At 50.8% G+C, this 25810-nt stretch overlaps 1 protein-coding gene across 2 annotated transcripts in view; it reads right to left on the reverse strand.

Moving 5' to 3' along the window:
- The window catches only part of DHRSX (dehydrogenase/reductase X-linked), a 101774-nt gene that overhangs the window by 11529 nt on the left and 64435 nt on the right, over positions 1–25810 (reverse strand). For both annotated transcript variants that reach the window (XM_088795229.1, XM_088795228.1), the window contains exons 4-5: positions 10740–10841; positions 7853–8060 (exon numbers count right to left, since the gene is read on the reverse strand). In XM_088795229.1, coding sequence (XP_088651355.1) covers positions 7853–8060; positions 10740–10841 — 310 coding nt within the window. The remainder of the gene's footprint in view (positions 1–7852; positions 8061–10739; positions 10842–25810) is intronic.

Genomic DNA, 25810 nt, shown 5'->3' on the forward strand with positions numbered 1-25810 from the left:
TCCATCAATTTTCCTACCTATCTGTCGCAGAGAATGAAAGATGAAGCATTATATTCTGAACACAATGTATGCATTTCTGTGTACCGAATCAATGACTCAATAATTCTCCAAATGGTTCTTGATTAAAAACTAGAAAAAGACAGTACTTAGAGAAGGGATAGCCGTCTTAAATTGCTGTGGCATTGCTTTCTGCTAGGAAGAGAACACCAGGCTTTTTGATGTCTGTGTTTCATGTAAACAGTGTGTGGTGTTTTCTAGGCTGAGGGATTTGCATGGTGTGGGTTTGGCGTTGCTCTGACAGCCTCTCTCGGCTCACAGCAGTACTTACACTGCTGCCTGTGAGCTACCTGATGTCCGATACAGAGTGGGCGCCATTCTCAGCAAGGTGCCACGAAGGTAATAGGTCATACATTCAGCAGAGCAAATGACTTTTTCAAGTTATCAGCAAAGAAAAAATTACTATCATCTATGATAGTAAATGCATCCCCAATATGTGTGTGTGTGTATGTGTTTGTGTGTGTGTCTGTGTGTGTGTGTGCGCGCGCAAGGCTTACATTTTTTTTTTTTTGAAATTGTATACATTTATTTTGCCTATCTTTTTTTTTTTTAATTAAATTTATTGGGGTGACAATTGTTAGTAAAATTACATAGATTTCAGGTGTACAATTCTGTATTACATCATCTATAAATCCCATTGTGTGTTCATCACCCAGAGTCAGTTCTCCTTCCATCACCATATATTCGATCCCCCTTACCCTCATCTCCCACCCCCCACCCCCCACCCCCCTTACCCTCTGGTAACCACCAAACCATTGTCTGTGACTATGAGTTTCTGTTTCTCATTTGTTTGTCTTGTTCTTTTGTTGTTTTTGGTTTATATACCACATATCAGGGAAATCACATGGTTCTCTGCTTTTTCTGTATGACTTATTTTGCTTAGCATTACACTCTCAAGATCCATCCATGTTGTCACAAATGTTCCTATATTATATTTTCTTATCACCGAATAGTATTCCATGGTGTATATATACCACAACTTCTTTATCCATTCATCTATCGAAAGACATTTTGGTTGTTTCCATGTCTTGGCCACCGTAAACAAAGCTGCAATGAACATTGGAGAACACGTGTCTTTATGGATAAATGTTTTCAGATTTTTTGGGTAGATACCCAGGAGAGGGATTGCTGGGTCATATGGGAATTCTATTCGTAATTTTTTGAGGAACCTCCACACTCCCTTCCATAACAGCTGCACCAGTCTGCATTCCCACCAACAGTGTATGAGGGTTCCTTTTTCTCCACAGGTAAGGCTTACATTTTAATAGAGCAGTATATGGGAAGACATGTCTTTTTCCTCTACCCTCTTAGGTTCTGTAACAGAGGCTTGCAAATTAAACAGATAAAAGTGAGATTAACAGAAAAACTCTCGCTTAGCATGATAGTCTCAAAATCCATCCATGTTGTCGCAAATGGCTGTATTTCGTATTTTCTTATGGCTGAGTCAGAAGGGAAAAGTCAAGAACCGTATGTTTCACTCATATGCCAGATACAAAACTGAAAGCAACAAATGAACAAACAAGACAAACAAAAACTCATAGACACAGACAACAGTATAGTGGTTACCAGAGGAAAGGGGGTGAGGGGTGGGAGATGAGGGTAAAGGGGGTGAAACACATGGTAACAGAAGGAGATTTGATCTTGAGTGGAGAACACACAATGCAATATATAGAGGCTGTATTACAGAATTGTACACATGAAACCTATAAAGTCTTATTAACAAATATCATCCCAATAAATTTAATTAAAAATACTAGCATTATGTACATACTCATATGAATTCACACACACGTACAGACACACACACACACACACACACGGCTCAGATGGCAGCCAGATAATGGGGGCTCATATTCCATCTCAGTCTGAACAAAGGAAAAGTGTTTTGGGGCTGCTGGGTGGGGAAGGACAACTATGGAGGGGAGGAAATGTATGGAAAATAAGGCTTATACAGATAAGAGTTTCTGGGACGATACGGGCCGCCTCTTGGAGCAGCTCTCTTCCCGGTCTGGAAACATGTTGACAAATGGAAAATTCCTTCATCGATGTAAATTTCCTTGACCAAAGGGGAAGTTTATGCTTCTGCGTTAGACAATTAGGGGAAGGAGAGAGCTTCTCTGCATGCGTAGTTCTGAACTGCCGTTAGCTTGAAATAACCCATATCCCTGAGACACATCCTGGGGTGGCACGGCCTGGTCCCCTCGGGCAGGACCAAATCTATACCTTGGGAGAACTTCTTAAAGGTAATATTCATGTTTCATGACTGTAAAACAAATATGTGTTGGTTGCAAAAATCTTTTAAAGCTCAAGGAAGAACTGAAAAGCAACAGGGATGGCACACACACCCCTTCACCAAGAAAGGGCATTGATAGCATTGCGTGTGTGTGCGGTGCGTGTGTGTGTGTGTGTCTGAATGAAACGGAGAAAGCCTTTACACTGATCACCAGGCAACATCAGTTCCACTCGCCTACCCATTCCACTCTGAGAAACACACCGGCAAAGGACAGGACAGACAATTAGGACGTCATGCCCACTTCACACAAATAAGCTGCATCCCTAAGTTTCCATTCCGAGGCTTTAATCCACAACCACGTGGCAGGTACACTTATGGGGACTCGATGTCCCACCCACAGCCTCACTTACAAGACACACTTTTGGGATGCTTGCTGGGTGCCATCACGACCAGCCTCTCCGGGGAGCAGGTATCAGCCAGCATCTGACACCTTTGACAACAAGCCCTGAGCTCCAAATGGAATGTTTTCTTGCACAAGACAACCACTTGCATGACAGTCCACTGGGTGTCCTGGGTTTGACAACCCAGGGAACTGAGGACATACGAGGTCTGACAATTAAGTTCAGGAACTTGTGGCAACGCTGTTGCTCACCTTTTTTGATATCAGAGGGATTATTCATTATGAATTTGTACCAACTGGACAAACAGCTAACCAAGTTTACTATTTGAAAGTGCTGAAAAGGCTGCATGGAAAAGTTAGACGACCTGAACTTTTCACCAACAATTCATGGCTCTTGCATCACGACAATGCACCAGCTCACAGGGCACTGTCTGTGAGGGAGCTTTTAGCCAGGAAACAAATAACTGTATTGGAACACCCTCCCTGCTCACCTGATCTGGCCCCCAGTGACTTCTTTCTTTACCCAAAGACAAAGGAAATATTGAAAGGAAGACATTTTGATGACATTTCAGGACACCAAGGGTAATACGACGACAGCTCTGATGGCCATTCCAGAAAAAGAGTTCCAACATTGCTTTGAAAGGTGGACTAGGCACTGGCGTCAGTAGATAGCTCCCGAAGGGGAGTCCTTCAAAGGTGACCGTGGTGATATTCAGCAATGAGGCGTGTAGCCCTTTTTCTAGATGAGTTCACGAACCTAACTGTCAGCTTCATAGACACCACCTACCAGGAGCTCAGGAATCAGCTCAGGAGCCAAAAGGGGCCTCAGGTTTTCTGCAAAGAGAAAACCACAGCGCTCTCCTGGGGCGTTAGAGGTCGCGCGCAGTGAAGTCCAGCATCATCCGAATCCCTGACAGACCTGGCGAGCGTCTGGAACATTTCCCACAACACAGAACAAACGCACTGAGACTTCATGAGAACGGGATCAGCGTAAGAGTCTATTTACGATACAATGTTTCCCACCAAAGGCCGGGGCTCAGTGTAAGACTGTTTACGATACAATGTTTCCCACCATGGGCCCCAGGCTCAGTGTAAGACTGTTTACGATACAATGTTTCCCACCATGGGCCCCAGGCTCAGTGTAAGACTGTTTACGATACAGTGTTTCCCACCATGGGCCCTGCAAACGTGAGCTGACAGTATGAGCACACGTGCTCACAGATTACATAATGAGCCCTGATGTGCAGCTGGCCCTTTGCCCACGAGGACCCAAGACCTTGGACAGTAGTCACCCTTTTTATCCAAAGGAGCATCTTCCCGAGTGGCTGAGTAAGCAGCCGCTCGTCAGTCTGGGAGTTCCTGCTCACTTGACAACCTGGAGCAGCCGCTTATGCTATGAGGACGAGAGCCGGGTCTGGGGGACTCGCCAGCTTTGGGCCCGAGAAGGGGGACAGGAGGCCCCATTTCTGTCTTTCCCCAGATCATCCCAGTAAACAGCCATCTGCATTAAGATGTGAGGGTCGAATGATAATTGGGGTGAACTGTTCCACGAAGAGCTGCAAGGTGGGACCTCGGGGTAGGACCAAAGCTGGGGAACCTCAGACAACACCCACAGAGGTCCCTTTAGCTCTGCTACGCCCACGGGCACAGGAGGCTGAGCACACAGACGGGCCAGGGTCCATGCCATCTCCTGGACGCCGTGCGCTGTTGGTCGCTAGGGCCAATTCCAGAAGTCGTCACCACAACTATGGCTGTTGTGGTCAATTTTATGTGTCAGCGTGGCCATGCTAGTCTACGCTGCCCACTTCTTTGCTGCCCAGACACCAGTCCAAATGTTGCTATGAAGGTATTTTTAAGGGTTGGATGAACCCCGAAGTCAGAAAACTTGGAGAAAAGCAGACTGCCCGCCATACTGTGGGTGGGCCACACCCAATCAGTTGAAGGTCTTAAGAGACAAGATTGGGCCCCCTCCCCCCAAAAGAAGGAATTTGGCCTCCAGGTGGCAGCAGAGAACTTCTGCCTGAGTCACCTGCCTTTAGCCCCAACACAGAACCTCTCAACTGTCACCTGACTGTCCAGCCTGCTGGTCACCCTGAAGATTTTGTGAGCCAGTTTCACAATATAAATACAGTGTGCTGGACAAACCCATCTGCTACTTCATAAGCCAGTTCCACTGATGACCAATAATTCCGAACAGGTCCTATACACTTTTTCCTCTGGAACTCACTCTAGCAGACGGAGAGGCTGGTGCAGCCCAGTTGAGCAAACAAGCCCTCGGGTGGGTGTCATGGAAGGTGATCTGTGCCTTCCCAAGAATGCTACTTTCCCAAGCTGGCAAGTCAATCATGGAGATGGACAGGGATTAGCAGGGGTGTTTACACCTCAGGTGAAAGCCAAGAACCAACCCTTTTGACACAGAGAGGCAGTTAGGGTTTAACCTCAAGTGGCTCTGAGGCTGTGGCAAGAACCAGTGTCTTGTTAAAACCTCGATTGCCTGCCCACCCCACCCCCACCCCCGAGTTGTGGTTTTGCAGATATGGGGTCACTCTGAGCACTTATACCTCTAACCGCTTCTCGGATGAAGCACACGCCACTGGCCTGGGGACCACACTTTCAAAACCACCATTGTAAACAGCCTCAACCCTTTTTGATAAACATTTTTCAAAGAAAATGATGGAACTAAGTGCCTGTTACTTGACCTTACACAGGAAAAGTCTAACAGATAAAGAAGAGAGGTGAGGTCGTCCTGGATCAGGGGGGCCCTGGATCCAATGACAGTGTCCTCATCAGAGACAGAAGAGGAGGGACACAGGCACAGAGGGGACGCCACGTGGAGACGGAGGCAGAGATGGGAGGGAGGCGGCCACCAGCCCAGGGACGCCTGGAGCCCCCAGGAGCTGGAAGGGGCAGGAGGGACCGTCCCCGGGGTCCCCCTGACATTGTCACTACTATAATCTACAATAATCACTTCTCCGTAAATGGCAGGCTATTGTGTGACATCCTAGAAAGCTTCCGTTTAGAAAAAGTGACGTATGCACGTTTGCATCCTGTCCTGCATGTGTATAATTGTACAGTCGTTAAACACGTTTACATTGAAAGGGAAAAAGACCAACATAGGAATGGAAGGCACCCCCTCCCCCCAGAGGTTCACTGGGCGTGACGTTATTTGCCACATGTGTTTGTGCGTGTGTCATGTAAAGTCAGGTCTACCCTGGATTCAGGAAACACATGCTGCTCCTACACAGCCTGCATTGCAGACACCGAGCCTGGGCCCACGTGGGGGAGAGGACCAGCCTCCGGCCCGGACGAGGCCCGTCTGCGGGGTATTTTGGCCACGGGAGTCGACACGCAGGGGGGCGAGTCTGGGCAGAGCCGCAGGCTGACTGCGCCATCTCAGCACCTGTGGTCACATCAGGCGCTCTCACGAGTACACGTCCCTTTCACTGTCAGGTGGCACACAGGGCCCTGGAGGAGACCATGGGGTGTGTGGAAGGGCTGCACACCCTCTACATGCTGAGAAATAAAGGGACAGAAGTCGGGGGTGTCACAGAGTGAAATAAGCCCCCCTGTGGGAACAGTCCTCATCCCGGGGCACTGAAACCCACAGGAGGTCACCCTCCCTCAGTCCTGGAGCCCCCGAGGCTGAGATCCAGGTGTCCCAGGGCCAGGCTTACACAGTTTTCTGATTATCTCCTTGTTTCCCCGAAGTGGACACGAAGGAGCTTGCTTTTAATGAATCCATGGGAGGGGATGAGTGTGGGGACGGATGTGAACTACACGTACCGTGGTGGGCCTTCCACAATATATACAAACATTGAATTATTGTGTTGCATGTCCAGAAGTAAAATAATGTTATACTACACCTCAAAAGCCAACACACTGCAGGATGCATTAAAACAGAACACAGTCAGAAATGCTATCAGCAACAAGACAAATAGCAACAAGTGTTGGAGAGGCTGTGGAGAAAAAGGAACCCTCAGACACTGCTGGTGGGAATGCAGACTGGTGCAGCCGTTATGGAAGGCAGTGTGGAGGTTCCTCAAAAATTACGAATAGAATTGCCATATGACCCAGCAATCCCTCTCCTGGGTATCTACCCAAAAAATCTGAAAACATTTAGAGATAAAGACACGTGTGCTCCAATGTTCATTGCAGCTTTGTTTACGGTGGCCAAGACATGGAAACAACCAAAATGTCCTTCGATAGATGATTGGATAAAGAAGTGGTGGTATATATACACAATGGAATACTATTCGGCGGTAAGAAAAGATGATATAGGAACATTTGTGACAACATGGATGGATCTTGAGAGAGTAATGCTGAGCGAAATAAGTCAGACAGAAAAAGCAGAGAACCATGTGATTTCACTGATATGTGGTATATAAACCAAAAGCAACAAAAGAACAAGACAAACAAATGAGAAACAGAAACTCATAGACACAGACAATAGTTTAGTGGTTGCCAGAGGGTAACGGGGGCGGGGGGTGGGGGGTGGGAGATGAGGGTAAGGGGGATCGAATATATGGTGATGGAAGAAGTGACTCTGGGTGATGAACACACAATGGGATTTATAGATGATGTAATACAGAATTGTACACCTGAAATCTATGTAATTTTACTAACAATTGTCACCCCAATAAATTTAATAATAAATAAAGTAGAAAAATTGCAAAACAAAACCTCAGAACACTGCAAATTTTTGCATAGAGAAATTCAACGATTCTCATTACAGCCAGCTGTCATCTTTTTTCCCCTGACTGTTCTGCAGTGCTACACCCAGGGCTCTGTCAGTGATTAGCTCTGCCTCGTGATATTAGGGAGGTCCTGAAAGACAAACACAGGCTTCCAGTGCGTCATGTGTGAAATGAGAATAGCAGTGGTGTTTTCCGAGAAGCATTTCCGCGATGGATTAGTGGACAGATACAGAGGAAGTGCTTAAACGTGCGACTACAAAACAGTCAACAGAGTCGTGGATGTCCGCATTAGAATCATCGTTACGCGACAAATATATATATAAAAAAAAAAAAACAAGGTGAGTGACACACATCACTTCTCTGGGACACGCAGCCAGCGTGTCGGCGCCCCTGGAGTGACAGGTCACCGCAAAGTAGGGGGGACACCCCAGGACCGACGGCAGCGTGTACCCACCTGTCTGCACCCACCTGCTGTGAAGGTCGTCCAGGTCCAGCTCACCGACGTAATGCGTGGCCGAGGACACGGTCACCACCCGAGCCGTGCGGCCGGGACGTCCGGAATCCTTCAGGGTGTCCAGGAGCAGGTTGGTCAGCAGGAAGTGGCCCAGGTAGTTCAACCCAATATGTTCCTCAAATCCATCCACGGTCTTCCTCTGGGGGACCATCATGACCCCAGCTGGGGACAAAGGGGGTTCGGGCAGTGTTAGATGACATGCGATGGCACAGCTGTCCCCCAGGGGGACGTCGAAAGAGCTCTGGGCTCCACGAGGGCAGGTTGTGGTCCTGGCTGCCATGTCACCTTCCTGAGCCTCAGGGACCTGCTCTGCAGGTGGTGGGGGGGGGTGTTGCCAGGACAATAAGATTCCTTCCCGCTCTCCAACTCTGCCACAATTATCGGACGGCAGCTGCAGCACCCAAGTGACACTGCCCGGGGTCACCAGGTGTCCCCGGGAAGCTGGTTCTTCCGCACGGAAGACCCCTTGTCTGACAAGCTGGGACGCGTGCCTCAGACGCGTGCTCGGGCAGGCCGGCTGGCTTGGACATGTGTGTGTCTACGTGTGTGTACGGATTGTGCATCTGTGCTTGTCAGGCTCTGTGTGTATGTCATTCTGTGTATTCAGGTCTCCTGTGTGTGCATTTGTACACACGCGTGTATATGGACTTGCATATGTGTCTGGGCATGGGTGTGCATTTGCACTGACACACACACGCAATCACACATACTCATTTTATGTTTGTGTTTTCACATGTTGCTTGTATGTGAATTTGTGTGCACATACGTATTTGCCAATGGCTATGAATTTACACATGCATTTTGTTTTGCATATATAATGTGGGCATGTCTGAATTTGCACGTGGGGATGCATTTGTGTACGTACTTGCAGACATGCTTGCATTTCCATACAAGACATACACATGTATTCGTGTGTGTTTGTAGATGCATGCACGCTTGTATTTGCATATAACACATGCATAGGCATTTGTGTCTGTGAGTACATTTGCAACAGGTAAACGTGCTTATATCTGTTAGAGTGTATGAAAGATGTTCACATATGCGTAGGTGTTCAGTTTATGCTTTTGCTTATGCATTTATGTATATCCACGCATATCTGTATCTCCATCTGTGTCCACAAGCTTTATGTGTGTGTGTATATTTGCCTTTGCAATTGAATTTGTGTGTGTAGGGTCTGCGTGCACAGATGTGTAATTATTTGCGCCTGTGTTTGTATGTGCGTTTGCACAGGGGTTTGTATTTGTACGTGTATACATCTCCGAAAGTTTGTGCATGTGCCTACGTGTACTTGTGTTTGTGTATTTTGTACGTACGTGTATACACATATTTGTATTTCTCTGTGTATGTGTGTGCATTTCTAGAGGCAGCAGTCAATGAACGGGGAAAGGAGAACTCGATGGAAAGCTCAGGTCAGGGTGGATGTGGCCAGGCACACACCATTGTGACCCCTCAGGGTTACCATCGACATATACACTTGGGGAGCACGAAACCTAAAATTTTAGTAGCTCTTCACCTTGGGAATGCCATGCACTCGAGTTACTGGAAGAAGTCCTACAGGGATAAAACACGAAACCTGTGCAGTTATTAAAAGCCCGTGTGTGTGCGTGGCACGGGTGGGAAACTAGATAAACGCCATTGAGACGTGCAGGGATGGTAACACCGACCCAGCTCTGCCAAACGTCTCCTACTGACCATTCTTGTGTTTGATAAATCACGTCCGCTCGCTCGGGGCTTTCCACAGACAGAACAGAGGCGGTCTGCTTCTCGTTTGGTCCCGCTAGCAAACAGAAGAGGATTTCATGTCGGAAATCCTCCTCATCGGTGGCAAAATCGGTCTCTTTAAGAATAAAAAGAAAAGAAAGAGAGGAAAGAGAAGCACGACGTGTGCCTTCCCTTGGAAGCGAGCATTATGGAGCAGAGCCGAGCGATTCCTCATCTGTGACTGGTCCACAGCAGAGGTCCAACTCCTTTGCACCAACGACATTGGTGGGGAGAGTTAATATCCTGGAGGAGCGTCCCGGGCAACCGCCTGGGGAAACTCTGCACACCCTCCACCATCCTCTTGGATACGAACAGTATCAGCACCACAGTCAGATGCAGTGGCTGTAGGTCTCTACTGGATTGTATTCCATCCCTGGTATTCATTTTATCATCGACCCTCTTTATATGCTTGTTTGGCCTCCACGTCTAAAAGAGACGTGTTAAATTCTGCTGGCACCTCACTGTGGGGGACGGACGGGCGTCTGCACTAACTTTTATGAAATAAGTTGGCTGGAGCGGAAGAAGAGAGACACCGACAGGGGCACAGGCAGAGGGTGACGGAGGAGAAGTGTCCCCAAGGCTGTTCAGAGCCCAGCATGGCTGAAGGACGCGTTCAGGGTCAAGGGTGGTTTGGGTGGAAGACGGACAAGGGGGCCGTGTGGAGACGAGAGAAGGGGACACAGGGACGCCACACGTCTGTTTGACGATTGGGAAGACGTGAAGACACAGCAGGACATGAGGGTCCGGGATGCAAATAACAAAGACTCCATGACAATGTCCCGAGGACGCAGTAAGATAATGTCTGTGGAAACACCCTGCCCTTAGCACCTGACACACCTTCGCACAAGCGGGCCGGTCAAAATACCACCTCCACACAGCACGCCCCCATTTTCACGTAACACATTAAAATTGCAAATGCGAATAACACAAGCCCGACACACCCTTGAGACGAAATGGGGGCAAGAGTGCGCACCCACGTCCATGGGCTTCCATGGGGACCTGCTTGCCCAAAGGACTTCTCCCGCGGGACGCCCCGTTTGCCTCAGAACTGCCCTCGGGAGGGAATTCTCCGGTTCTCACCGTTATTCACCAGCACGTGCAGAGGAAGTTTCTTCTTCTTAAACGCCTGGACGAACTGCTGGATGGACCCCATGGACGCCAGGTTGCAATATAAAAACACCACTGGAAAAGAACAAAGACGCCTGGTGACCTTCCGACCAAGCATGGACGCGAAGATAACTGCTAAAGACGTTCACTTGTGTCCCACCTGGAAAGGAACAGTGCATCAGAAAAGGAGGAAGGTGCAACGCGGGGAACGTACCCTAAGACCCGCACTCACGTACAACTTTGTATGATCTGGAAGACACGGCTGCCACGCTGTGAGAGGAACGTGGGGCCAGGACGTGAGAGCAGCTCCCGGGAGCTGAGAGCAGCCCTGGCCAACTGCCCGGGCGTGAGAAGTGTCACCGCTGAGAACTCAATTCCTCAAACAACCACATGAGTTTGGAAGGGGACCCGGGGCTCCAGTGGGAACTCGGACCAGACAACCTTCCAGAGCTGAGCGCACTGTTCTCAGTCACCCTGCATCCGTATGGTCCCGAATGTCCCATCTGCTTTCCTAAAGGGTCACTTTGGCTCTGCAAGCCCAGCTCGTGCTAAAGCACTCCCATGAATGTCTGTGGTCCCAGGGTCCCAGAAGAGAGGGCAGCACGGTGCCCACGTCTCCAGGACCTGTACCTACAGCAGCACACGTCTCAGGGGTGGACATGTCTGCAAGGTTCTGTTGCTTTCTGGTCACTGTGGTGCATTTTAAATGTCACGACACCCGAGAGGCAGCCAAAAGCCCTACCCTGGCAGCGTCCATATTTTGGAACACACACGTTCGTTTTCACTCAGAAGGGACATTTAAAGATAATCCACACACACTCCCCAGCTTCGTGCAGAACGAAGCCTGGCTGTGCCCAGTTACGTGCCCACTGAATACCAGGCAGTATGCACGGGCAATAGTTTCCGTAAAAAACACAATAGGAAGGGGGTGCATATCCCGCTGATCTGAGACCCTCCGACCGAGGTCTGCAGACTGACACCATCCTGTGACCTGCCTGCGACCCACCTGCCATAAGACACATTCAGACACGGATGAAAAATAAAACCCACACAAAATCGACTGTCATTTTACGTTTGCTGAATCCATGACATAAAAAAAAAATAGCAACACTGGGAGTTTCCGTTGTGCATGTTTTTAACATTCGTACTTCTAGTAACGCATTCCTATCCTGCCTACAACAGTCGCCGTCTGTGACAGATTGGGGGGAAAGGGAGGTTTGCCACCGACCGCCAGGAAGCGTGTGGTAGAACCGAGAGCCATCTGGATGGGAACTCCTGGCACGCCGTCCTAACTTTCCCCTGAAGCACTCGCAAGGATGTGAAAAAAAAGAGGGAAGCCCTCGCGACAGCTAGTAAGTGGAATCCGTGGGGCAGGGTTGGGACGGACGGACACACACACACACACACACACACACACACACACTCAGCTCCCACCATCAGCGCAATGCAGTTCTGAAAAGTCAGAAGCAGCGTCTCCTTTCGTGCTCGTTGGGGAGAAGATTTATAAGTGAGAGCAGTTTGCTGGGACACGTGAGCGCTGCCACCCCTTTGAGAGCGTGGCTTTGTGACACAGCCATTGGGCTTTTGCGCCCTTTCCGCGCACACTTGCCATCAGCACCTGCCTCCTCCATCGATTCTGGAGCTTCTCCCCTCACCCCACCCGACCTCCACGGGGCTGCACGTCTACGGGAAGCATAAGGAGTGGACGGGTGGGGAGGGCAACGTCCACGGCCAACGAGAACGCTTCCCGGTCCCGTCGCTGAGAACAGGACAACACGAGACACGTCACGTGGGCACCGGCACCAGAGCTGACCTGGGACAGGACCCGGGGGACCCCGCTTGCTAGGGGCTGCCTGCCAGCACCCACGGAAAGCTCAAGCAAGGGCTGCAACCCCCAGCCATGGGCCTGGAGGGAGGGCAGGGGTGAGGGCTACAGCAGGGCTCCTGGGGGCAGCGGGACAGGGAAGCACAGGGGACGCCTTCATCCTAACACCATCAACAATGCCTTCATTTCTATTTGCGTAATTAGAGAAACGGAGGTCGAAATGCTTTGCGAGGAGTCAGTGTACGCGTAGTAGGATGTCTGCCATGCAGGTGAGAAGAAGGTGCAGACCAGTCGTCCACGTAGGAAAGACGGGAGACTGTGGACACAGCCGGGGGGGGCGTCGTGTGACACAGGAGGACGTACCCCGACGGCAGCCATGACCCAAAACCAAAATGCTGGCCTGCACTCTCGGAGGGCAGGAAAAAGGAGAACGCTTCCGTATGCCGGTGATAATGTTTTTCAAAGCGGGGATTCGCAATACAAACGCTGAAGAGAGGACACAGTCAATAATATGGTAATAACTCTGTCTGGTGCCAGGTGGGGACTAGACTTATGCGGGCGGTCGCTTTGTAAGGGACGGAAAGGTCTAATCGCTGTGCTGTGCATCTGAAACAAATAGGCTACTCTATGGCAACGACAATGGAAAAACAAAATTTTTAATTAAACACAATAAATCAAAACGCTGAACATGATCAGGGAAACAAAGCAGGGTTGGCCCGTGCACACCAGACACGGAGAATCCAGGACGAAAACGTTAATGGGACACGATCAGTGGACCCCACGCTCCGTCGACACGATGCCATTTCCTGCGGGTGTTTTTCCTCAGACGCACACGGGCCTCAGACGCTATTTCCCAAGAACTCTTGGACACACAAGAAAAAGACGGACAGAACCAAGACCTGGGGGCACCATCATCAAAATAAAGAAACAAGGACCCAGAGACGACCGTGAAGAATACACGTGACCAGGCTGCAGATGCAGATTTACAGACAGGGCCGTGCTGTCATAGGAAGATTTTAATATCAGAGGGCCCTCCTTCTACGCACACGAATAATATGTGAAGTTTACAACTCGAATGTGAACGTCTCAAGAAGAAAGGGATGATTACAGTCTAATCAAGGAAATTAGGACTAATCAGAACAGTGGCTGTGAAAGAGCTAAAGAAATTACCAAAGACTGGCTTTCGGAGAAGACGGAGAAGCCACGGATGGGATTTGAGCACATTCGTTCAGGTTTTCAAAGAACAGATAACCCCACGTCGATTGAATGACTCAGAACACAGGCTAGAAAAGGCTGCTTTGGTTCGGCGCGGGAGGTTCTGCACAAGACAACTGAGGCAGGCCCACCGATGAGAGCAACATGCGGCCACAGCAAGGGCGGGAGTGGAGGCTTGGCTGCAAGCTGACACAGCGCTCTGAGCGGCAAGCACGCAGCACGACGCCAGGCAGGGCTCGGACCCCGGCCTGCCACGCGGGCGTGCGTGATTTTATTCAGTGTTTCCGAGTCGGCTCACGTCCTGCAGGAATGCTGAATAATGCAAGAACTGCTTTCTTATTCTCCTAGAAGAAAGCAGCTGGAGCACAAACAGTCCAGAAGGGCATGAGGTAATCAGAACCGTGTGTGTGTGTGTGTGTGTGTGTGTGTGTAAATGCGTGTGAAAGCACGTAGTGCCACAGGCACTGGCACAGCCAAAGAATATGTCCTTTCCATAGCTTTCTGAATACCTGACACAGCAAAAATAATCAGGACATTAAACTGAGTGCACGTTCTGCCCATAAGAAACCGTTACCACGGGGCTGTAGAAACACTCAGAACGTTCCAGCAGGACGAGCTCCTGCCATGTACCCTTCAGCCTCGGAGGGATGCTTTCTAGGACCATCACAGGATGACGACACCCGCACGGCACAGGGGTTACAGGGCCAACTGGCCTCTTTAAATGAGATAGTGAGCAGCTATCGTGCGTTCCCTTGTCTAGTATTTGTATAGGAAAAACCCTAGGACGGTGGAGAGAGCCTGTCACTCAGAGCAACAAACTGGCTAAAAAAAAAATAATAAAAAAAAATAAAAATAAAAAATTCTTTTTTAATGGGAAGGTATTGTCCTCTCTTCGGTCTCAGATTCAAATGACCAACAGTGTGCAACATAGTTTAAAAAGTACTGTCTCACTTAAGAAAATAAAGACCCGATTTCCTGATCTCCTCAGGAAATAACTGCAAACAAGTCCTCATTTTAGAAGGAACTAGATGATTTTCAGATGACTTTTTTAAGCTGTACCATGAAAATGTTCTCGTTTGTCAAAATGTTTGGTGGGTTCTGCACGAAAGCGCAGCTCCCTGCCCCCGCCCTCACCCCGAGAAGAGTAGACGTCAGGCTTGTCTGGGCCTCAGAACCTGTCAGTTACCCAGAAGTGTCCCCAGCAGTGGACGCGCCACCGGGAACGTCAGCCCCTGGTGACCTGTGACTTCTGCGTCCCCGTGAGTCCGTCCCTGTAAGGCCTCAGGGCAGTAACGAGCCGTCATTGTGATTCTCTGAGGAGCAGTGAAAGGTGTTGGGGTTCCGTCTGTTCGGCGTCTTTCGTGTTGCGAGCACAGGGTGGTGCCACGTTCCAAGGTCGCCACGTGTCAGAGCAGACGCTGGTGGGCCCGTTTCTGAAATGCATAGCTGACCGTCTCGTAGAGGCTAAAACAGGGTCTTCTCAGACGTGCGGTGATGCTTCCTGTGAAAGCCCTCATGTCTGTGGGTAGAGAACGGGAGAAGCCGACGGGACAGAGGGCTCCCTGAGCAACGTCTCTCCCTCAGTCGGTCCTACGGCATCTCACAGAGCGTCGCACACGCACAAATTCTAAGGGAGACGCATCTCGCCCGAAGGTGCTGCCTTGTCCTGGGGTAGGGCAGCCCCCTCCTTCTGTGGCTCTGGGGCTCCCCTGCCTGGTCCCCATCCCACCACCGAGCCACACGGTGGGACACTGGGCAAGTGCCTAGACCTTTGAGCTTTGGGGTTGTGTCCGTCAGCGCCATAAACAACAACACCACCACCTTAGACTTTCTGGAAGCTGGACGTCTGCGACCAGGGTGCCAGCTGCGAGGGGTTCTGGGCAGAGCCTGGTGGCCGGCTTGGAGGCAGCCAGCATTCTGTTGTGTCGTCACTCGGTACAGAGAAGACGAGGGAGAAGGAAAGGGGGGAGGGAGAAAGGGAGGGAAAGAGAGAGAGCGAGAGCGAGAGAGAGAGAGAGAGAGAGAGAGAGAGAGAGAGAGAGAAGGGAGTGCGGTCATCCCTTCAAACACTTATTTGTACAAGTGCTTCCGCCACTGGGACGTGCGGACATACTGTGTCGTCCCCAATGACGGCAACGCCGCCAACACGGGGCTACGAGCCTGGCAGGTGTTGAGGCTGTTCCAGCACGTTCAGCGGACCAGGCGCAGACGCGACCGGCGTGGGTTTTAAAGGTCCATCTCCGGTCAAGCCACAGGGTAAGTAAAGGCTCCAAGTGCTGACCACTGGGTCCTGGCCCTTGTCGGCCACGGGCTGCTCGTGCGGGGACACTATGTCGAGCTCCTCATGGCTTGTGATCAGCGTTCATCCCATTTATCTCCGGAAACTTCTGCCGTCCGTTTCCTATTTAAAGCTAATGTGGCTCCCTGAAGGGCTCACAGGGACACACTCGGACTCTGTGCGTCGGTGTTGCCACCTCCATCCTCGCGTCAACTTTCAGGTGGACACTGAGAAAAAAGAAAAGTCAGACTCCACATCACCTCACGTCTCTCAGGGTTGCGACCCCAGCGAAACATGTCTGCATGGGTTTGGGGGGACACATCCCACCCCCAAACGCATTTCCAGACTTAAAACCTTTACGTGGTGTCACAGGGGACCCCTGCAGCTGCTGTGTCCGCACGATCTCGTGTTCTGAGTGGTCTGAGTGACGTAAATGTTTGCATGGCAGACGGGGAGGTCTGCTCAGAGACACCAGGAGACACACTGCTCCCCTCTCTCTTCTTTCCAACAGGAAAGATACCTTATGACCCAGCAATTCCATTTTTGGTTATTTATCTGCAGAAATCCGGAACACTAATTCAAACGATACACCCACCCCCACGTTCACTACGTGCTATAAGATGCACAATGGCCAAGACATGGAAACAACCAAAATGCCCACTGACAGACAATCGGATACAGAAGAGGTGGGACATATATACAATGGAATATTACTCAGCCATAAAAAAGAGTGAAATCTTACCATTTGCAACCACACGGGGAGACCTATGTAGACAACATTACGCTCAGTGAAATAAGTCAGACAGAGAAAGACAAATACCATATGATCTCACTTACATGTGGAATCTACCGAAAAGAATAAACAAACAAAACAGATACACAGTCACACATACGGAGAACAAATTCATAGTCACCAGAGGGGAGGGGGTTGAGGGGCTGCCTGAAAAAGGGGAAGGGATTAGGCAGTTACAAAATAGTCACAGGGACGTAAAGTACAGCATAGGGGAGACAGTCAATAATATGGTGATAACTCTGTATGGTGCCAGGTGGGGACTAGACCCGTCAGTGGGATCTCTGCATAAATTATATTAAATGTCTACCCATATGCTGCATACCTGAAACTAACGGCATACTCAACTGTAATTTAAAAATACATTTAGAAATAAAATAAAAACTAACGCAAAAGGAAAGGACCACGAGCTCACGGAGGCAGCCTTGCGTAAGGGATACACAGGAGGTTTCCTTACAGAGACGCCTGTCGCTGGCAGCTCCCATGACGACTTTGGGTCTTGTGGCCCAAGCACCTAGTTAGTGCACCCAGCGACCCGTTTGCAGCGGCACCGACAGACCTGCGTTTCCAAAGCTCGACCCAGGCCCAACTAGACAGAACATGGCGGGGACAGTGACAGTTGGGAAAGGTCCGTTCAGAGCACGGGCTGGGCACTCGGGCTGTGGACGCCTTGCTCCACTCACCAAGTCACACCAACGATGGCCGGGATGGACAGGTGGCCACACACACACACACATTCCCCACCTTAGAAAAATGACTGACGGCTGCAGAACGTGCTGAAAACCAGACTCAGCCCCGGCTGCCTACTGTGTGCCAAGGCTACCGCCTGGAACATCTGAAAAGTAAAGCTGTACATGGTCAACTGCGTACACTACCGTCATTCTTTTGTTCTGGAACCAGAGGACACCAACACCAGCTCGTGACGTTTTCACCTTTGCAAGGACAACAACGTGACCTTTACATTCTAGACCCCGTCCCCCACCAAGGAAACTTCCTCTCGTGTTTCATTCCGTATTCCTGGACTGCCTTTCTTCTCATCCACGAAGCAAATCCCTCACCCCACTTGTGAAACCACCCTCACCACCCGCGGACCCCACGGCAACTGGCTCACGGTGATGCCCGTGCAAGGCAGATGCTCTTGTGGATCCCACGTGCCCATCCGGCCAGAACGGAGAGAAAGGGCAGGACAACCCAAGGGCAGGAGGCAGCCTGCACACAAGGCGCCGTTCTGACCGCAGAAGGCGATGCAGCAGGAGAAACATGGGAAAACCTGGGTGCGAACCCAAAGGGGAAGGAAACAATATGATACAGGGCATCCCGGTGTCTCTAAAATCTCAAATGCTCACGAAGGAGGAGGAAGAAACAGAGGTGCCACCAAAGGACCCCAAGGTGATGCATGAGGGCACAGAAATGGGAGGAAAGGCAGGGGTGATATCTGCCCGTGGGCTGGACTCCAGACTTGCACACCTGGTTGCTGGACCCCCAAAGCTGGAAAGGCCTTGGTTTTCTCATCCATGAAATGGACCTGAGAATCGTACGTACCGTTGGGATGTGTAGGGACAAGCCAGGCAAAGCTGTCAGCATCACGCCCCACATATCTTAGGGGCTCAGTAACCTCCTTCATCCTGCAACTCCTGTTTTAATGACTCAGGAGGAAGATGGACTGTCAGGGGAGGTGAGACCGCAGGTGTGGGAAGGCGGACAGACGAGCAGGATGATGGATGCACGAGTGACAAGAAAACCCCAGGCCGTGCGGCGCTCGCCAGGAAGCAGAGCCACTGACTAAAAACCTCTCGGGAGAAATGTATCAGGCAGGGGAGGGATGGACAAAAGCCACGTAGGGTGTGCAGTGACATTTCTGCGGTGCTTTTACAATTAGGTTGCTAATTGGCCCAATTACTCACTGGCTGGGTGACAGAGTGTGTGGATTACAGCCCTGGGTCTGACACGATTCTGGGTGAGCAGATCACGCCAAACGCTTGGAGCCTCGCACGGGAGCAAAGGAACAACAACAGCCTCCGTCTGCGGCAGCCCAGTGGCATCTCCGGGGCGTGAGCACCGCCTGGTAGCACCGCCTGGTACCTGCCCACCCCGGCCCAGCCCCCGGTCACCAGTCTCCATTTTGTGCAACGGCAAACATAGCTGGATTCTCCTCCTTTGACCTCTAGCAAGAACCATCAACAGTTAGGATTTCTTTCAGACAACCAGAATGGAAGTGGCCCAGAAGGCACCTGCATTCCCATCGGATTCAGGCCAGGAAGGCGACTGCTCAAAAACACAGGGACACACTTTTCTCTACTTGTCATGACAATGGCCGTGGACAGTGCTTAATTCTCTCAGCAACAATGGATGACAACACACGGGGAATATTACCAGCAGGGGGGCTCGCTGAGCTTTGATGTGCAGGGTTCACATCGGGGTCAGTCACGTCAGCATGGCTGACCACCTGGATGGCGGACCTCGGTCTCCAGCCCCTCCAGAGATCATGCTGATACCGCACGGCCCAAGACATCACCCGAAATCTCACTGTCCGCATGGACGACGGGGCGTGCCCCAAGGTCTCCAGGGGAAACAAGACACTCCAATCGGACAGGACCTCCCGAGGGTCAGAGACGACCAACCAGACGCCAGGGGCAACCCCTAACCTTCGGCAAGGGTGATCCTTTGGTGCACACCTCTGACGACAAGCAAACGTGTTCGCGTGCAGGACGTGCCATTTCTCACACGTGACACTGAACCGTAAGTGCTACCGAGGACCAAGAAAACCACCGTGAATGACACTGAGACTCAAGCAACTTTATACAGGGACTTTGATTTCTTAACTTAATCTGGTGCCATATTTTGAAAGAACAACACCTGGTCCATTAATGTTTAATTTGGTTATCGTATTTGTTTGCGCTCGGCCCCAAATGATCTGTCATTATGCCTCCGTCTTCGTTTACTTGGGTGCCATGAGTGAAGGAATCATTTACAGGTTCCTTCTGGTACGTCTGAGTCACAGGACACAGTGTTTCCTAATACTGTGCTGAATTCCTCCTTTTTCACAAGAAACCTTCTCTGGAGGCTCTGCTGTCACCGCTCTTTGCCTCAAATGCTTGTTCTGCCGCTCAGTCGGAGAGTTTAATTTGCAGGAAGCGCCAAGCTTAGTCACCGTCTCCTGTCCCCACAGCCCCCTGTGGGTTTGTCTTTTATAAAAAGCATTTTGTTGTGGATAATGCCTCCTTATTATGTTACACGTCTGTGGGCACATTTATCAAGCAACAAGGTTAATTGCCTTGGAGTAAACAAAAACAGGTTGTGTTGCCAGATAGGGAGAATGACAAAGCAGGGAATTCTCTTTCCCGCTGCATGGATTTTGTCACAAGGGTCTAGGGGACATCCAGACGTGCCTTTCTTTTCGGGCTTTGGTTGGATTCATTTACAAGGCTGCATAGAGGCACAGCCTTGGGGTGGACCCAACGCCAACTACAGTCAACAAGTATTCTCTCTACCACAGAGACCGCCCAGGGAACGTCCTGCTGCAGACTGATGGTTCCGGATGGACCACCTGGGGACTTGTCCAAATGCGGCTTGGGGACATTACCTACAGTTCTTGGCTCTATGGTTGTGGGGTGGGGCCTGAGACGTGGGATTTCTAAGGCGTTCCCAGGGGATGGGGAGACTGCTGGTCCGGGGACCACACACCGAAAGCCACCAGACGAGACCGTGCCCCACGTCACGTAGCTGCCACTGCCATGAGCACCAGCTATCCCTCGGCTTGTGTCTATACTGGAGACGCAGGACGTCGGGGCCCATCACCGCTGTTGCCCTCCAAGTCCTCACCGAGGGCTCCCGGTTGTCTCCTCTGAGGCTGGTTTGGATCTTGGGTGACTGCTGCAGCTGGGGGGCTCGTCAAGAAAGAGTTGACAGCTGTGGTCACCACCCCAGATTCTTCTGGCAGAACCATTAAACCACACGATGCGTGTCATCAGCTCACTGAGGCTTTGACTGCTTTGTGATAAGGTCGGGGCTGGTTCTAGGAAATGATGTTTCCACCTGGAAAAACCGAGGCGCTTCCTTCTCCCATTCGTGTCCCGTAATCCACTTGGTCTGAACTCCCAGCCCTGGGAGCACGTGCTGCTGTCCCACGAGGGTGCCAGGACGTGAACGTGGAACGTGACATGGTAAGAGCACTGACAAAAGCAATTCCACCAACTTACTCAGAGGCAAAGGAGCAAAGTGAGATGGGTGAGGTGTGAGGAGAATCAGGGGGAACTTACATGCTGTAAAACCTCCCAACTGCCACGTCCCCCAATGCCCCTCCCCCAACCAAACCACCTTGTTTATCATTTGACCTTGGTGCTCAGGGTCCTGTGGTCCCCAAAGATGTGTCCAAGTTCTGACCCCGGGCACTTGCAGGTGTGAATGCATTTGGAAATAGGGTCTTGGAAGATCATTTACTCCAGGATATCAGGAGCACATCATGTTGGATTAGCGTCGTTTTTTTGTTTTGTTTTGTTTTTATTAAATTTATTGGGGTGACAATTGTTAGTAAAATTACATAGATTTCAGGTGTACAATTCTGTGTTACATCATCTATAAATCCCATTGTGTGTTCATCACCCAGAGTCAGTTCTCCTTCCATCACCATATGTTCGATCCCCCTTACCCTCATCTCCCACCCCCCTTACAGTTTTTAAATCCAAGATCTGGTGTCCTCATGAGAGAAAGGAGACACAGAGGAGAAGCCTTGCACAAGTAATTGAGGGATCTGAGGTGTGGTCGTCCTGGGTCAGGGGGCCCTGAACCCAATGACAGTGTCCTCATCAGAGACAGAAGAGGAGGGACATAGACACAGAGGGGACACCACGTGGAGACGGAGGCAGAGATGGGAGGGAGGCGGCCACCAGCCCAGGGACGCCTGGAGCCCCCAGGAGCTGGAAGGGGCAGGAGGGACCGTCCCCTGGGGCCTCCGGAGGGAGCGTGGCCCTGGGACACCATGATGTCACATCCCTGGTCTCCAGGGCGGGAGATGATGCATTTCTGTTGTTTTAAGCCATCCAGTGTGGGGCATTTTGTTATGGTCGCCCTGAGAGATTAATACAGCCTTAACTGAAGATTTGCACATCCATTCACGCTGTGCCTCAGTCTTCTTTGGTCCTACAGTTCAACCAACTTTCTCTGGCTCTTTCCATCCTCAGCCACACCCACCATTTCAGCCAATGTCACCTGGAAGCTTCTTGGAACAAAAGCCTTAATTAGCATCACTCGAGGGTCTTGTTTTCCTCTCATGCTCCACATTCAACTGCCCAATTCAAAATACGTCTCAGGTCCATCAGCATCTCATCATCCCCACCTTTGTATTAACCATTTCTTTCATTATCTGTATTTTCGATACTTTGATATCTCTGGGGTCTTGTGGACCCTGGAAGGACGGTCCCTTCTGGGGCTAACCAATTCCTAGAGATATTAAATACGGAGCCTGTGAACGTGCGTTTCAAATAGAGACCCAGCCATCCAGAACCCACGCCCACGCCGTCCTCTACGGGGATCTCACACTCTGCTCACCATCCACCGGCCGTAATTTCCCCAAAGCAGGGACCAGACAGCTAAGGACCGTTCCGGATGCCTCCCCATAGCAGTGCATGTATTCAAAGGAGGCAATCGTAAGCCTGCTCACCCTGCCTGCCCCGTCCCTCCCTGCAGAAACTATAATACAGGATCTTGTCTCCGTTTCCCCTCCCCGCTGCCTCCTGACATCCTTGGTGCTGCCCCGGGGGGGCCCTGTGTGGCGTGGCTTGTCCCCTCCTCTTCGGAACTATGAGGCACCAAATCTTTCCAATGGCATCTGTCTCCTGACCTGTAGGCCTCCCCATAATTGAATAATAATGAACGCTATACTTTACACCAACCTCGCCCCACGCTGCCATCTTTCCTTCGATTGCCATGGGCTCTTGTGCAGAATACAGGCGAGTGCCCCCTCCCCCACGCCCTAAATGACTAGAGAACCTTCCTGGGTAGCTCTCCTTCCCTGGACATCTGTCTCCCGTTTCTAGGTACTATTTATACCATCACAGGACTGTTCTTATGAGGACGTGCCCAAACGTAATTTTAAAGTGAATGTGCTTGCTTTCCGTCATACCTACTGCCTTCATAATATTGCCATATTCAATATTAATATGGTCACTTAAACTTTATCACAGTATATTCCTAGGCTGTCAAGTGACTGGGGTCCTATTTCAAACGGTGACAGTCAGAATCGATATCCCCTGAAGGCAACATGCCGTCTGTCCTTCTGTGTCAACCCCGCAAAGCAGTTAGAGCCACACACTTGAAACCCTCATTATACATCGTGCATGCGTGTGGAATGGTTCAGTTCTGAGAGACACTCAGGTTTTTCTTTCTGGGTGATTTGATACCATTATCTTTGAGGCACAGAATGCACAAGCAGCATCCGCACGCTCTGAAAGGAAGCGGCTGCTCATGCAGAATCTGCTTCTCATTTTTCAAAACCTGTTTTCGCAAACCAGAGGAGAGCGCGGGCTTTCCCAGGCGGCGGATTCATTTCCAGGGAGACACACTGTTTTTAAGAAAAATCTGAGGTTGACTTGGGGACCCTTGGGGGTTTGGAAAACCTGCGACGCCCAGGCGGGTCTTCAGTGGGAGACGATGACATCGCATGACCTGGAAATACCAATGCAAGTCCTGCTGGGAACTGAACGCCGCCATTTTGCGGCTTGGTTTTTCTTTTTCTTTTTAAATAGTAGGGTCAGGTGTATAAAACAATGTAATCGTTAGACACGCACACCCCTCACAAGGTGGTAACCCTCCTCCCCCAATCTACTATCTGCCTGACATCGCACACAGGTGTTACCGTTCCACCGACTCTATTTCCTATGCCGTCCTCCACACCCTGGGACTATATACATATTAAATTATAGTTGACATTCAGTATTATGCAAGTTCGGCTTCAGGAGGACACTGCATAGACTGCGTACATGCCTGACCACGGTGCTGTACACCTTGGGTTTTCTCTTAGAGACGAACATTGGACAAGTATGTGATGTCTGCCCACTCGGGAAGGCGAAGCTCGGAAGCGACGCTCAGAGAGCAGGTTTTCTACGCCAGAGGCTGCAGGGGGAAGCGTGCAATCCATCGTGCTAAGGGCCACCGTGGGTTTTCCACGTCCTCGATGGACGGAAGGAAAGACTGGATGGATATAAGTTAGGCTGTAGGCACAGGGGGGCAGGTTCCTCTCCGGGAGAAGCTGTACGTCAGTGGAGTCCAGAGGAAGCTGGAACCACTGACAAGTAAAGACATTTGCCTCCAGTCTGAGCGTGTGGTCTGCATGGCGAACCCCTGAACGATCCCCGTTTCCTCCTGCACCCCCAGCCTCCTCTGAAACGTATTTATTTAACAACTGACAAACACGCGTATTGGGCCACCGCCCTATAACCCAGGAGGCCACCTGCTGCGCGTCCGTGCACGAGCTCAGAACCATTAGGAACGGGACGCGACCGGGTATGACGGTTCCATACACGATCCCCGTGCACTCTGGGTGGACGCTGGGTCGTGTGGGCGCCACAGGCTAACCTACCGCAGAGGACGACCCATCCACACAATACGCCACTGTCTGGACCCACCACCTCTTCCCTAACCACCCACTGTGGATGGGACACCTGACGGTGGTTCAGAGGGTCATACCCGGGGCACGGAGGGCAGTAAGAGCTCCCCCAGCCCTCATCTGCCACCGATTGGTGGAGGTGGTTGTTGGCGGGCTACAGATACAGACCACGATGCTGAGAAGACACCCCGACAGTCTAAGGAGGTGTCCCCGTCACGTCAAAGCCCTGAACTGTGTCTTCTCCACCACAGCCCCTACCATGCCCGACTCACCTTTATCACGTGGCGCTCACTCTGCCTCTCGCCTGGGGCTGCTTCTATTTCCAGCTCCTGGGCAGGAAGGCAACCGAGTGCCGGGCAGTGTCCAGCTCGCCCATCTGGCTGCCCACTGACCTGTGAGTACAGCCTGCCCTTTCTCCTGAGTCCCTGGGCATAAAAATAGTCACCGTATCGAGTTACCAGGTGACAAGCAGATGAGCCGCGAGTGTCCTCCTGGAAACTCAGGGACGCCTGCTGGCTCCGGACGCAGCAGCTGTCCAGTACGCTCCATTCATTCACAGGGCACATAACTCCCATGTCACTGGCCCGGCTCCAGCCCTCGCCCCACAGCTGCTAACGGACGCACAAGACTGTTCGTCTGACTCTGCCTGGGGAGGCAGGTTTAGCTCCCGCTGCTGTCCTTTAACTCAAACACTCCGTGATGCTGAGCATGCACTGGGGATATAAAAACAGGACCATTAGGCTCTTGAGGAAGGCGGGCTCCATCGGAAACGGCAAATGTTAACGCCACAACAGCAGGAGGCTTGGGTGAAACTCGAAAGATAAGTCAGTCGATGACACAGAGAAACCAATAGGTTACGGCCAAGCCCCTGCCTGGAGAACAAAGAGAGACAGACCTGAAACCCACCCTCCTTGCTCCAAACTAAGTCCTGCCGTCTAGACGTTCCCTCCTTCTGAAGGTCGGCGGGACCCCGTGTCACCAGCTTATGTTCTTGTAACCATGGGGACACACACACACTGTCCCTCTCTCAACATCAGTCTCTCTCTCTCTAGATAGATGGATGGATGGATAGATTAGATAGATGACAGACAGACGTAGATACACACACACAGTTAACCCTTAGGTAACACGTATTGAACTCTGCATGTCCATTTATGAGTGGACTCATTTCAATATACAGTCAGCCCCCCTGTGCCCCCAGGTTTCTCCTCCACAGATTCAACCGGCCACAGATCAAAAACAGTGTTTTCAATCCACAGTTGGGAATCCATGGATACGGAGGGCTGAGTGTATGTACCGACTGATGCCATTTTATATAAGGGACTGGAGCCGC

This window comes from Rhinolophus sinicus, chromosome 18 (genome assembly GCF_057876585.1).
Source record: "Rhinolophus sinicus isolate RSI-liver-muscle chromosome 18, RSI-T2T, whole genome shotgun sequence".
Lineage (NCBI taxonomy): Eukaryota > Metazoa > Chordata > Mammalia > Chiroptera > Rhinolophidae > Rhinolophus > Rhinolophus sinicus.